This window comes from Rattus norvegicus, chromosome X (assembly GCF_036323735.1).
Source record: "Rattus norvegicus strain BN/NHsdMcwi chromosome X, GRCr8, whole genome shotgun sequence".
In the NCBI taxonomy this organism is placed as follows: domain Eukaryota; kingdom Metazoa; phylum Chordata; class Mammalia; order Rodentia; family Muridae; genus Rattus; species Rattus norvegicus.
In genome coordinates this window covers 18563241-18576253 of record NC_086039.1, presented here as the reverse complement: position 1 = coordinate 18576253, position 13013 = coordinate 18563241, and the positions used below count along the sequence as shown (strand labels likewise).

Below are 13013 nucleotides of genomic sequence, written 5' to 3'. Positions count from 1 at the left end.
AATAAACCTTGGAAAGGACTAATAATAACAGTATTAGAGCAAAATGAATTTAGAAGCTCAGTGCAGCTTAGGAAAAATGCCTTCTCTTAGGTTAAGCTCTGAGTCGGCAGATGGAGGGTACTCAGTGCAAAAGCGGGAAGAATCTGAAAAGCAAACGTGTATTCAGGTTTAGGCTGGCTCCAGTGAGAAGAAAGGAAACTTCTTACAAATGACACGTATGGCTGAGCAATTCAGGAAAATCCATGCAAGGTAGACAGTTTACTTCTATAGCATATGAACCAGGGCACTTGATCCTTATCTCCGGGAGAAGAGCTCATGTCAGCCCTTATCTGAAGATGGGTGCATAGAGAAAGAACAATTGCAGGATGAGGGTAGCTGACATCTCCACTCTACCTTTGCACACACTGGAAGAGGCTTTCTGCAGCAGGAAAACCCCCTCGGGGTCAGGGCTTCCAAGAAGATGCTTTCTCTATTGGAAGAAGCAGGAGCAATGAACAGGTTCATCAAGTAGGACATAAAAAAAGGCCTCCATTCCTTAGAGCGAGCAAGAGCCAGAGCAAACAGCAACCATGCTAACCCGTTTTTGTTTGTTTGTTTTGTTTTGTTTTTTGGAGTTTGGGAGGGGAGGGGAACAATGGGAAAATTCAGCATTCTTAGCCCTGGTCCCTGATGCTTTCTGGATTTCTACATGGGTGCAGTAGCTTCCCTAAGGAAAGGCAGCCTTCCAACTCTGCATTTCTGCAGCCTGGCTGGGAGCTATGCTACCAGCCAAGGAACCTGGCCAGGCTGCTATTTTTGAAACTACCTAGCTACCTGTCTGTTCAAAGTTCCCTAACTTATGAGAATTTTCCTTTGCAGGAATTTCCTGTGGACAAGTGGAAGCCAATAACAGGAAACAGGAAAACTAGTCATTCCGGGAGGTAAGTGACTACTCAGGGGTTTGGGGTGACTTTGTGCCTCCGAAGCTTCCTTAGAAATTACAATGACTTTTGGTTTGCTTGACTTTCTTTGACGAAACTGGTATGCTGTTCACACCAAGGATTCATTGTCCTATATACTCTAGCGTGCCCCATATACCTCTGTCTGAATATAGACTCAGAGATTATGAGAATAGGCAGGAGTCAGCAGCATTGTAAAGGTATGTCTAAAGTAGCCATGTCTACATATGCCTGAGGACTATGCTGAAACAAGTTAGAAGACCTAATCTGTGCCTGGCTTCTCAGTGGCCACAAGCAGTTGGAGCCAACAGAGAAGAGGGACTATTCTCTTTGTCCAACGTTTTCGGAGGTACCCGCTTCTTGGGTTCTGCCACTACACTTTTAGGAGGACTTATTGACAACTGAAGGGCTGTTAAAAAACCGTTTATGCTGGTGATGGGTTGCAACTCTCTTAAAGAAAGGCACATGTGGCTTGGAATAAAGAGAAAAGAACTGCTTTGCATTGGGCAGAGCATCTAATGCCTAAAATTGTGGATATTGGTACACTCATAGTCTCTAGAGACAGGGTGCTCTGGGTAAATCAGAGCTGTGGATAGTCACCTTTCTGAGTTACTGCTTACAACTCAGATCTCTCTCCCTCTCTCCCTCTCTCCCTCTCTCCCTCTCTCCCTCTCTCCCTCTCTCCCTCTCTCCCTCTCTCCCTCTCTCCCTCTCTCCCTCTCTCCCTCTCTCCCTCTCTCCCTCTCCCTCTCCCTCTCCCTCTCTCCCTCTCTCCCTCTCCCTCTCCCTCTCCCTCTCCCTCTCCCTCTCCCTCTCCCTCTCCCTCTCCCTCTCCCTCTCCCTCTCCCTCTTCCTCTCCTTTTTTGGTACAACATCTTGATATGCTCTTTCAGCCAGTTTTTCTCAGGCCAGAGAGTACAAGAGGGTTCTCCATGATTTCGAGTCCGATTTCCATCTCCAGAGGAAAGGAGGAGACAGAAACAACGATTGCAAGCTGGGCCTGTTCTCCAAGTAAAGGCACTAAGAGACATGAAAAGACTCTTGGTTTGCTGGCCCTTAAATAGTCCAGAATCCTTTCAGGTGGTCTACATTATGCGCCATTACTTTTAATTACAGCATAACTATGTAATTTCCCCCTTCCTTTTCTTCCCTCCAACTCCCCCATGTCCTCTCCTGCAAGCCTCTTTTTCTTTGATTATTATTGTCAAATGCACACACATGCATAAATGTAGAAACATACCCTGCTGGGTCTATTTAGTGTCACTTGCATGTATATGATTTTAGGCATAACCACTTGGTAGTGGATAACCAACTAGGGGCTCCTCCCTGAGGAATGCCAATGGAAAGCTTCACTGATGAAGGATCAGAGCTACAGTTAGCTGTGGTGGTAATCAACAGCTTTCTCATTGGACTTAAGGCCCATTCGATGAGAGGAAAATATACCTTGAACTGGAAACCTAGCCACTATCAAGGGATACTAAGCTTGTGGGTCGTAGTGGAAAACCTACTACTTAGAGGAAACATGTTCATTTTCCCCCTGCAATGGATGATCAGAGTACATTCGAACTTGTATTTCCTCGCTACAGTAGTTCTTTTGCTGTCTGTCTTATAGAGGTGCTACAGAGAACTTAGATAATTGAACTGAGGTAACAGCAAATGGTAGTGTTAGGTTCCAGACAGTCTAACCCGAAAGTTCCTGTTCCCCTCTCCCTCACCATTTTACCTGCTTTCATTAGGATCCAAAAAGGACAGCCTGCAAATAGGTTCCTCAATAGAGTGTTTCAGGAGTCCAAGTTCTAGGTACTTGTAGGACTCACTGGTTTGATCAATATCCCGCCACCAAAAACTCTGGACTGTTTTATACTATGTCCTTGGGGATATTATTTTAATCTAGTGACACTGTCACTATATATATATATATTATATATATATATATGTTTTATATTTTATTAGACTGAAGCCTTTAAAAGAGGATACCATACCTTGGGCATAGCCTTATTCTATATGCTTAGTACAGAGATGTCTTGCAAATGATATTTATCATCTGGTAGCCAAAAGAAGAAACAGAATCTGCTCACCACTACATGTGTGAAAAGACACAGAAACAATAATGCTAACTAACATTTTCATGATTTTTTTCCCTTTTTATTTTCTTCAACACTTGGGAAAGAATCTATGATCTTGCGCATGCGAGGCAAGCGCTTCACCATAAAGCAATGCCCCAGGGCAGTAAATAACTCAGTTCTCTGCTGTAAGCACTATGGAATGCATTTTACAAGTCTTTATCACAGTGAGGCTGTGCAGTAGATGTAATCAGCATAGGTACAGTTTCTGTTCCGTGTAGTACAGAGAAGCAATTGAGGCATACACAAACACATTCATTTGCCTAAAGCCCCTCAGCTGGTAAGTTAATTCTCCCTAAGTAGTTTCACTTCAGAAACAGCATTCTACATCTTCCCAGTCTCCAAATTGCTTCTCCTACTCACTTGTCCATGAGGTAAGAGTCTTACTAAGAACTTAGCATGTGTACTGCCTTTTGCTTAGCAAGGTGGGAGCTACTAGGGACAGAGCAGCGAGAAGCATTGTCTGCCCACAGCTCGAGCAGAGCAAGAGTAGCCCACGCAAGGTTCAACAGTGGTAATAATACATTATTACCTGCAAAACAACCCATGTGCTATAAGTTGGATTGAGCAACTTATGGCAGAACTTCCTAACAATTCCAGCGTGTAGTTATGAGATCAGGGTATGGGGCCTCACAATTGAGTATGCAACAGAAGCATCTGGAGAGCTTGTTAAAACATGAGAGCTCGTTGGGCCCCCAGAAAAATCTAATTTCGGAGGTGTGAAGTAGGGTTCAAAATCAGCATTGCTAACTGGCTCCTTGGGTGCTACTGGACCACACATCGAGAATTGCTAACTCAAATAAAGGATTTGAGGTTCAGTGAGGGTAAATTATCCACTCAAGGTCATAGCTGGTAAGGGCATCCGCTCAGCTTTTAAGTATGCTTTTCCTTATAAAAGTTTCCAAAAGAATACAGAATTTCAACAAGAAACACTAGGCCGCAGTCCATGATAATTATTTATTGTGTTCTGTTATCATCACTTCATGGGGCGATAAGGAAATGAAGGCTGAAAGTTGTAGGAGAGGAGAGTAAGCAACATTCGAGTTGAGATCTATAGTCATGTGCTTCTTCCTCCCCATACTCCTTCTCAGTGACTCTTCTTGTCCCTTTCTTATCTCTGTCACTGTCTTCATCTCTTCTTATGTGTGAGATAGAGTAAGAGCAGCAACATCAAATATTTGTGAGACTCAAATGAGTAAATATAGAGAAACCCTTCCAATCAAAACATAACACGAGGAATGTTAGTTGTGCTGAGGAGGAGAAGACATGGACCATGCTCAGCATTAAGAGTAGAGAAATAGAATTAAAGAAGCTTTAGACCAGGCTAGGTTATCCTGGAGAACTAGATAGGATAACCAACATGAGAGCAAGTCTTGTTCACTCATCACCAGTGAGTACGAAGTTCTGATTGGATAGCACAGTGAAGCTCTGAGATGCTGTGCTTGATGTGGTGACTACAGACAGTGGTAATGAACTAACTATACATCTGAAAAAGCTAGAAGGGGGTTTTGAACATTTTGCCATAAAGGCATAATAAATATTTGAGGAGAGATTTTACTCTGACTTAATGATTTGATGTAATCATATTAAATGTATACAATTATTATATACGTGTATCAAGAAATGCCCGGTACCCCACTATTATCTACAACTCAATATATAATTTTTTTCAAAGCTATGAAAGACAATGAAACCTGGAAAATGACTAAAATTCTTTACATAAAACTGAAACTTTCAAATAAATTCAAATTAAAAATTATTGACAATCAGTAAGTAGCTTGATAAATGTGGCATCTTAGGCAACTTGGCAGCATTGGCGAGCCGGATGAGTTGGAGGGTAACCAAGAGGGGCAGTCATCCAGGAATTAAAATGTGCTATGGACAAGGGAGCTGGATGTGGAGATGCAGTAGAAATAGAGAACAAAAGATAGATAAATGTGTGTGATGCTTTGGGAGAAAAATAAATGTTTATTATGGAAACAATACTACAGAAAATTAAGCACAAGAAGAAATAGCCTTGTTTCTACCACCTTACTTCTCCCATTTCTGTTGGCCTGTTCTATGTGTGGGGATTATTCTTGGCATAGTTGTAATAACTATGCAAATGAGCTTTCGGATCTTGATACACTAAGCATTATTTGATAAATAATTTTCATTCAGGCTTCCTCACTATAATTTTAACAGCTATAGAATATTTCAGCAGCTTATTGTATGGTAATTTGCTTAATCATTCCTAAATTTTTGAATAATCTGGTTGTTTTCAAGGTTTTTATATTATAAAGTAATTATCTAGAACATTTTGAATAGCTATAGATTTTTTTCTCATTTTGAATTTTCTCATTAAAACAATTATCTGTGAGACAATTATTAAAGAATTTGGAATTTGTATTACTAGGTCACAATATACGACTATTCTTAAGAGCCTTTACAGATTTAACAAGCTCTCCTCAGGAGGCACTTTACAATATCATCTGCAATATACTATAGTAGTTCTCGATACCAAACCTTGCATCATTGAAATTCTTTCTTTTCCTAATGTAACATTTATACCTGCTAATCACCTTAATTTGCTTGCCTTGATCATTCTAGTTTGAACATTTTTTTCATATGTTAGTGTAAGATTCTTTGCTTACAAGACATCTTTTTGAAGGATGAGTAGAGAAAAGTAGTTTTAGAGTTTTGGAATAGAGGACATAATTAAAACTAGCGTGAGAAGTTACTGACATAAATGGAAGAGTGCAGAGAGGGGGCATTTAGAGGAGAAGATGGTAGCCTAAAACTGAGCTATGTTAGAGATGACGTTAATGAGGTCAACAGGCAGAATCTTTAAAGGGTGCTTGCCAAACATCCCGCCAGGAGAAGATGAGGAGGAGACAGTGATAAAGCAGAGGGATCAAACGGCCAAAGTGGTAGAAGGAATGATGTGTCAATGTACTGCCATCATGGAAGATAGCATTAATGGGCTTTGACAGTTTGCAATCATCAGGTTTCCTTCAGGAAAGCAAATATAGCAAAGTACTGGGTATGGAAAATACATGGCATGATTGCTTGTAATGGAGTTCTGTGAAGAAGAAATGAAAACATCTTTGCTCATTATGAATTCACTTGTCCCGAGTATACGGTTTGTGGGTGTTTGGTGCATGATGTGGAGTCATTACCACAATCCGGTTTTAGAATGTGTCTGACATCCTGCAACCATCACTTGTGTCTATTTGTAGCAGTCACTTGCCATTCCCATTTTCAACCTGATGCAATTGCTAATTTGTTTTCGGTCTTCATAGGTTTGCTCTTTTCTGTTTACTTCATTTAGGTGGAATCACACAGCACACGTGCTTTTGTGTCTCATGTCTATTAATTAGAATGACGTCTTAGCCATTCATCCACATGGTAGCGTATTTCAGCACTTCATTTTTTTTCTTTATTGCCAAATATCATGATGAGATCACATTTTCTTTATCCACTCATCTACTAAGAGAGGTTCGAGTTGCTTTCACTTTTGTTACAAAAGCTACTGTTCTAAACATTCATATATAATTTTCTAGGTAGGTATGTTTTCAGTTCTCCTTAGCATACACTGAGGAGTAGAATTTCTATGGTAACTTTATATTGAACTTTTACAAGAATTGTCTGTCTTCCAAAATGGCTGCACCATTTTACATTGTCACCAGGCACATGGAAGACGGTCACTTCTTTTCACTAGATGATTATGATTATGATTATTTTACTGTGTGATTAAAATGTTTAGAAATATTTTAAAATTGAACTGTTTTAAAAGTAATCGGTTAGAGAAGAGAAGAGAAGAGAAATTATGGACACTTAAATTTAATTTAGTGGTTCTTAAAATATGGTCGCAGGCCCAATAACCTCAATGTCATCTAAGAATTACTTAGAAATGAAAATCTAAGGCCCCACCAAGACCTAGTGAATTAGAAAATGGTCCACAATCTCTGTTTTATTCAGCCCTCTGTGCCATTTTGGCCCTGATAAGTTTTGAAAGCAAGTTGTTTACGTGATGGTTTGGTAGAGAGCTCAGAAGGTACATGAAATTTAAAACAGGAAAGAGAGATGAACAGGAAGGGTAAGACTATCAGTGCTGAAAATGGAGGTGACAGGTCAAGTTATGGATGTCATACAAGTATGTAAACCAGTCTGGAGGTTCCTCAAAAGCTGACAAACATAATTATCACATGGCCCAGCTATACCATAACTGGTTATATTCCTGAAGAACTCCAAGTCAGCATGCTGCTATACTAGTCACAAAAGCCAAGATAAGAAATCAGTGTAGATGCCCACTAACAGGGAAACATGGGCAAAATAAACACACACACACACACACACACACACACACACACACACACAGAGAGAGAGAGAGAGAGACGCAGAGAGGGGGGAGGGAGGGAGAGAAGGAGAGGTTGGGGGGAGCTAGAGTTCATTTTAGAACTTTGTTTAGCCATAATAGAAGGTTATGCCTTTTGTAGAAAAGTGGCTGGAATTGGAAATGATAGTATTTAGTGAAGTAAGTCAGAATCAGAAAGACAATTATCATGTTCACTCTCGTGTTGAACATACATATATGTTCGCGTATGTATCTCTATATATGACACGAAAGTAGGATATTGTGTAGAGAAAGGAAGGCAGTTAATGGAGGGGCAAGGAGAACGAGGGTAAAGGGAAGAGAAAAGCACAATACTGTGTTTCCTCTCCTATGTGGACGCTACATTTAGCAATAGATAAATGTGACAATAGCTGGAGCTGGCACTTGAAGGAGATCAGTGGAGGTAGTGCAAAGGATGCAGTAATCAAGGGTTGTCAGGAGAAAATACAATTATACATATATGAAATGCCATAATGAAACATAGTGCCTTATATGCTAACTTTAAAAATTACTAAGATCCAGGAACGGATTGGTTTTTGTTTTTTCCCAGATATGAAGGACTAGGAAAGACCCAATGGGACCATGAGTTTTATAAGGAACAGTCCGGATGGAGCTAACCCCCACACTTTTCCTTAGTACCATATGCATACACTTTCACATTTATTATGTCATTTCTGTCACAACTGGAGTGATGGGTGTAGGTGGGAGAATCAAAAGTATAATCTTAAGCTACACTAGCTTCCTCGAAGCAGATAATTCTAAGTAGTTCCATTCTTAGTCATCTCTCTCGGTTGTTATCTGCTTTGCATGCAGAGAGAATGCAAACTCATTTTGGTATTAGTAGGAGGGGGATATTAGGAGTAGATCTAGTGGGAGAAAAGTTACATAATTGCAGGTATTTAAAAGCCAACACATATTCTTTTCTGGATTATCTCCCTTGGATCTCTGTACTTGTAATTGCCTACCGTGATCTTTTCCTTTTTCCTTTTTGCATGTAACTTCAGACTATATATTTATTATATACACAGCCTTGGTTAACTCCAACAGCACTGTACACTTTAGTTTACCTAACTTCATTCTGGAGGAACCTAATACTAAGGAAGAAACTAAAATAAGGAAAGAGATCATTATACTAGTAATGATAAAACAAAGGTATGATAGCTAACATTTATTGAGTGCTTACTATTTCTCAGACCCCCTTTACATAAATTGTTATTATTTATTATGATTGGGTGTGATTATTACTACTCATGCATAATTTTGCCAATGAGACAACTGACTCACAAGAAGACTAATGTCACGGTCCCAAGGTGAGACAATCACCGTATTCCAGAGCCCATTAACCTATAGGTTTATATTGGATTTGACAAAATTATAATTCTGTGCAGTTGTTTCAACTCTCTGCTAAGGGTTCTTTTCGTTTTCTCTGTCCTATTCTACCTTGAGTTTGGTGGGGGTGGGGAATCCAGGATCCAGTATCCACTGCCTATTTTCTGACTGAGTAGAAGAAAATGGATACTTGAATCTGATTACCTAAGACATTTCCAGGAAGCCCTTCCAGGTAAGATTGTAATCTTTGGAAGCATGTGAGGCTTGTTACAAGTGCGACAAAGTAAATATTCAAAGTGTTGGAACATGAGTGATAATACAACACTGGGTACACAACATTTAACCAAAGAAAATTACTCTAATGAGAGAAATAAATACACATCTGTAATTTGCTTCAGCTTGCAAAAAGGGCAGAATGTAATGATCCAAATCTCCCAAGTTAACATACATATGTACTACATATACATATACATGTGTATATACATACATATACATATATATACATATACATATATACTACATATACATATACATGTGTATATACATATATACTACATATACATATACATGTTATATACATACATATACATATATACTCTACAGATAGAGTCATCTTGGGTGCTTTCTAGAACTTGTCAAATCCATAGTGGACTGAATCTGGAGAAAGACATTTTCTAGAAGGACAGTGGACTTGGCCTCTCAAATTTAAGAGATAGTGGATCTGTGCTGTCAGTCTTAAAGTGACAATTATCAAATGCATAATAGTTAACTTAAAATGCCAAAGTTTTAAAAGGATTCTATGAACAAACAAGCTAAATTAAAAATTTGGAACACACTGGACTAGAACTACCATAACCTGGTTTTAAACATCAGTTTCTTTAAGGAATTTGAGGGGTTTAAGGTACCTTCATGAAGGATAATTAAGTTACAGATCATATACCTTACTTAGATTGATCGCACATTCTAGCCAGAAGGTAAAGCACTGGAATAACATATGTATTCCAGCTGAGGATATAAGATAAATCTGTGGCTGTTAAGTTGAAGATATCATTAGAGACAAGATGGATGGGCTGAAATATAAAAAAGTTAGGGAAAAAAACTTTGTATGACAAAATGTAATAAAAAGCTAAGCTGCAGAATGAGGGAAATGTCTGGGAACAACATCATTGATAACAGTTGCCTGTCCAAAATACATAAAGAATGGCTACAGATAGAGAAGGTCAGTTTGAAGACTTAGCTTTCTGAGTGGACAAAGAAAATAAGCAGGCATTTTACTTTACACACAAGGAAAGTAAACTTGTATAGTTTTCCATGGAAAACTATAACCTCTATAGCAATTAAAGAAATATAAATAAAATCATTTCAAGGTATTATACCATCTTATTAAACTGTTGACAATTTGCAGGAATGATAAGGGAAATTCTAAAATCCTACCAAGGCAAGACCTGGTTAAATAGTATTTTTTTTCCTGGAAGCAGTATATATTGGTTCAGTTATCCTAAAGGACATTCTGGAAATATGTGACAAGAATGCATTACTCCTTGAATTCTGTCCCAATATACCCCCAAGGGAATAATCCAAAAGATAGAATTAATTTCTTGGAAAAATGTTTATACTGTTTCTACTTATGGCCATTGAAAAGGCTTAGCAATGTATTTTCTCATCAATGATGAAGTAGAACAGAGCAACCACTAACCATGACAGATATACAAATAGTGAATTTGTCACAGAAATGGGGATGTGTACTATTATTAATGTAACAATGTTAGCTAACCCCAGAAAGGTAAACACTAATAAACCACATGTCCAATTTGAAAGAAAATTCTTGAAAAAAAAAATCGGATTAAATGTAACTAGCTTGACTTGAAAGCACATAGTGTGTTTTGGGTATGTGTCAAAATGTCGGAATCTGTGATAAAAAAAGAAAAGAAAAGAGAATCTGAAGAAGTAGCAGACCACATCAGCTTGATTCAGTTCTGGGAAGTTTGAGATCAAAGGCTTTGCAAACATTCCTGTATCAATGACAGACAGGTTCTCACTAGACGTGCTTGACTACACTCCTGACTACAATTTAGTTTGCTAGAACTCTCTATCAGGTAGTACTTCTGCTTATTTAAATCCAGGAGAACTTTGACATCCAAAGGGATACCTACCCAGGCTGTTATGAACCTCTATATTTGTCACCACTACTGTGACATAGTATTCAATCCTCCTCTTATATACGTACATAAAAACATGATCTGATTCATTCTCATAATTTTCCTAAGACCATTTTATTTTATTCAATCACTGTCTTGTCAAGAAGGGGGAAAACCCACATGTCCTGTCTTCCAGTGTAACTTGTGTATCTCTGGCATCTTCACATGTAGAATTTGGAGTCATTTGGGCAGAACTAAGCTTTTCTCATGACAACTCCATCAAAGCAAGGGTTTCTCTCTTTGAATGACGGGCTGTTTTCACCTCCTGGGGGACTGAAAGAAGGCGTAGAGTATGCTCTGGCACTTAACGTTTGCTTTTATCAACTGGAAGTTTCTGTGAGCTCAGAGCCAGGTAGAGGTGACAACAGAAAGCTCTCTGGGTCTTCTGGGTCTTTTCTACTTCGTAGCCTCCTTGGGTCTTATTTCCTGGATCTTGCAAATGTTTCCTCCAATAATAACCTGGGAGTGGCTGTTTCTCTTGGCGCAGTCTTATCTCTTGACTGTGCAAGGAAGGGAAAGGCAAGAGTCACTGGCCCCGTACGCTCTCCCTACCATAATCCTGGAATGCCAAGCTATTGTGGTAAGTTTAAAAATAAAATTTCCAAGCAAGAAAACTTCAAAAGACTAGAGGAAGAGGCAGGAGGAGATTTTTCCGTCTCTGACAGTACTGCGCTTAATTTTCAATTGGATCCCCGCAACAGTTTTAACAAAGAAGGAAAATGTATTTGTCAAAAGAAAGGGCAACCTGTGCCAAGAAGAAAAAGAGAACAGCCTAAGCCTTGGCATGCTGTTTGCTTTTGTTTTCTAGATACAGCATATAACCTCCTCACCGGTGTCAACAAAGCCTTTTCTTAATTTCATGCTTCCTCTCTTGTCTTCAGTGAGGAGCAAAACAAAGTCTTCATAGATACCTGGAGACAAACCTACACTAGCAAACCTTGCTTCAGTGGCACTGTCTCCAGAGCAAGATAAGACATTTTTCTTTCCTACTTTCTAAGAAAAGCATTTGTCCTCTTATCCTCAGGATTAGCTACAAACTGGATAATGCTGCCTTCTTTCCTGCCTGTTGGGAAGATTGATTACATTACGTACATGAAAAAGCTAAAATAGTGCTCAGTAAGCATTGAGAAGCAAGAAACTATAGTTTTTGCCCATCAGTGAATACCCCTGACTTCCAAACAGAAAACCCTTAGTTTGTCCTAAAGTAGCATTACAGATTTCTGTTACAAATTATAAATCCTGTGCCTTTTCAATATTAAAACCTCTACAGGTCAGTATTCCTGGCTTGTGCCTAACAATTCAGCGGAAGCCTATTGGATCACTGTGCTGCCGTCATTCTGAGGAGAACCTGGTCTGTGATACTTACCAAATTTACATTCTATCCTTTTCTCTAGCCAAAGCCAAGAAGGCAGCAGAGTAGAACAGAAAGTATCATGAGAGAAACTTGAATCTGAATTCTAACAGACTTTCAAAATCTACTTACTTAAAAAAGGTGTGCATTCCTTTGAATGAGATATTAGTCTCAGAAATGACTCATCTCACAAGGCCTTCCTGAAGGTTAACTATATAAAATGGTATAGAAATGCTTTGTGATACATAGGAAGATTCCTAGTAGATGACCATGTTGTCATTATTAGAGCGAAGTCTCTGACTTAGCTACAGCATATAACTGGGCAAAATGCATAGTACAAGCCCACCATATCTGTTCTCTTTAGCACTGCTCCTTGTTTATATCTAGGAAGTTAGGCAGTGTTGTCTGCTTGTTAATCTTTAGCCTTGCTCAACAGTCAAGAAACCAGAACTAGGCTCCCAGCTCAGCCGAACGACTACAGAACCAGGACGTCCTAGTTTGTCAAAGATTTTAATTGTAGATTCATCCACTCACTCTTTTCATCCAATAAAAAGGAAGAGATGGTAAAAAGCAAGTTCGCCCCTAGTAAGCTCACTACACTGCAGTAAAGTGTGCACATTCAAGTATATTTGAGCTACACACATTGGTATATTTATTTTAATGACACAAATTGAGTGGGTATGGGGTATCAATCTGGGA

General features: G+C 39.0%; 1 protein-coding gene across 4 annotated transcripts in view; it reads left to right on the top strand.

Moving 5' to 3' along the window:
• Nucleotides 1-13013, top strand: part of Shroom4 (shroom family member 4) — a 211295-nt gene that overhangs the window by 172412 nt on the left and 25870 nt on the right. For all 4 annotated transcript variants that reach the window (XM_039099796.2, XM_017602065.3, XM_006256763.5 and 1 more), the window contains one exon: nucleotides 859-920. In XM_039099796.2, the coding sequence (XP_038955724.1) occupies nucleotides 859-920 (62 nt within the window). The remainder of the gene's footprint in view (nucleotides 1-858; nucleotides 921-13013) is intronic.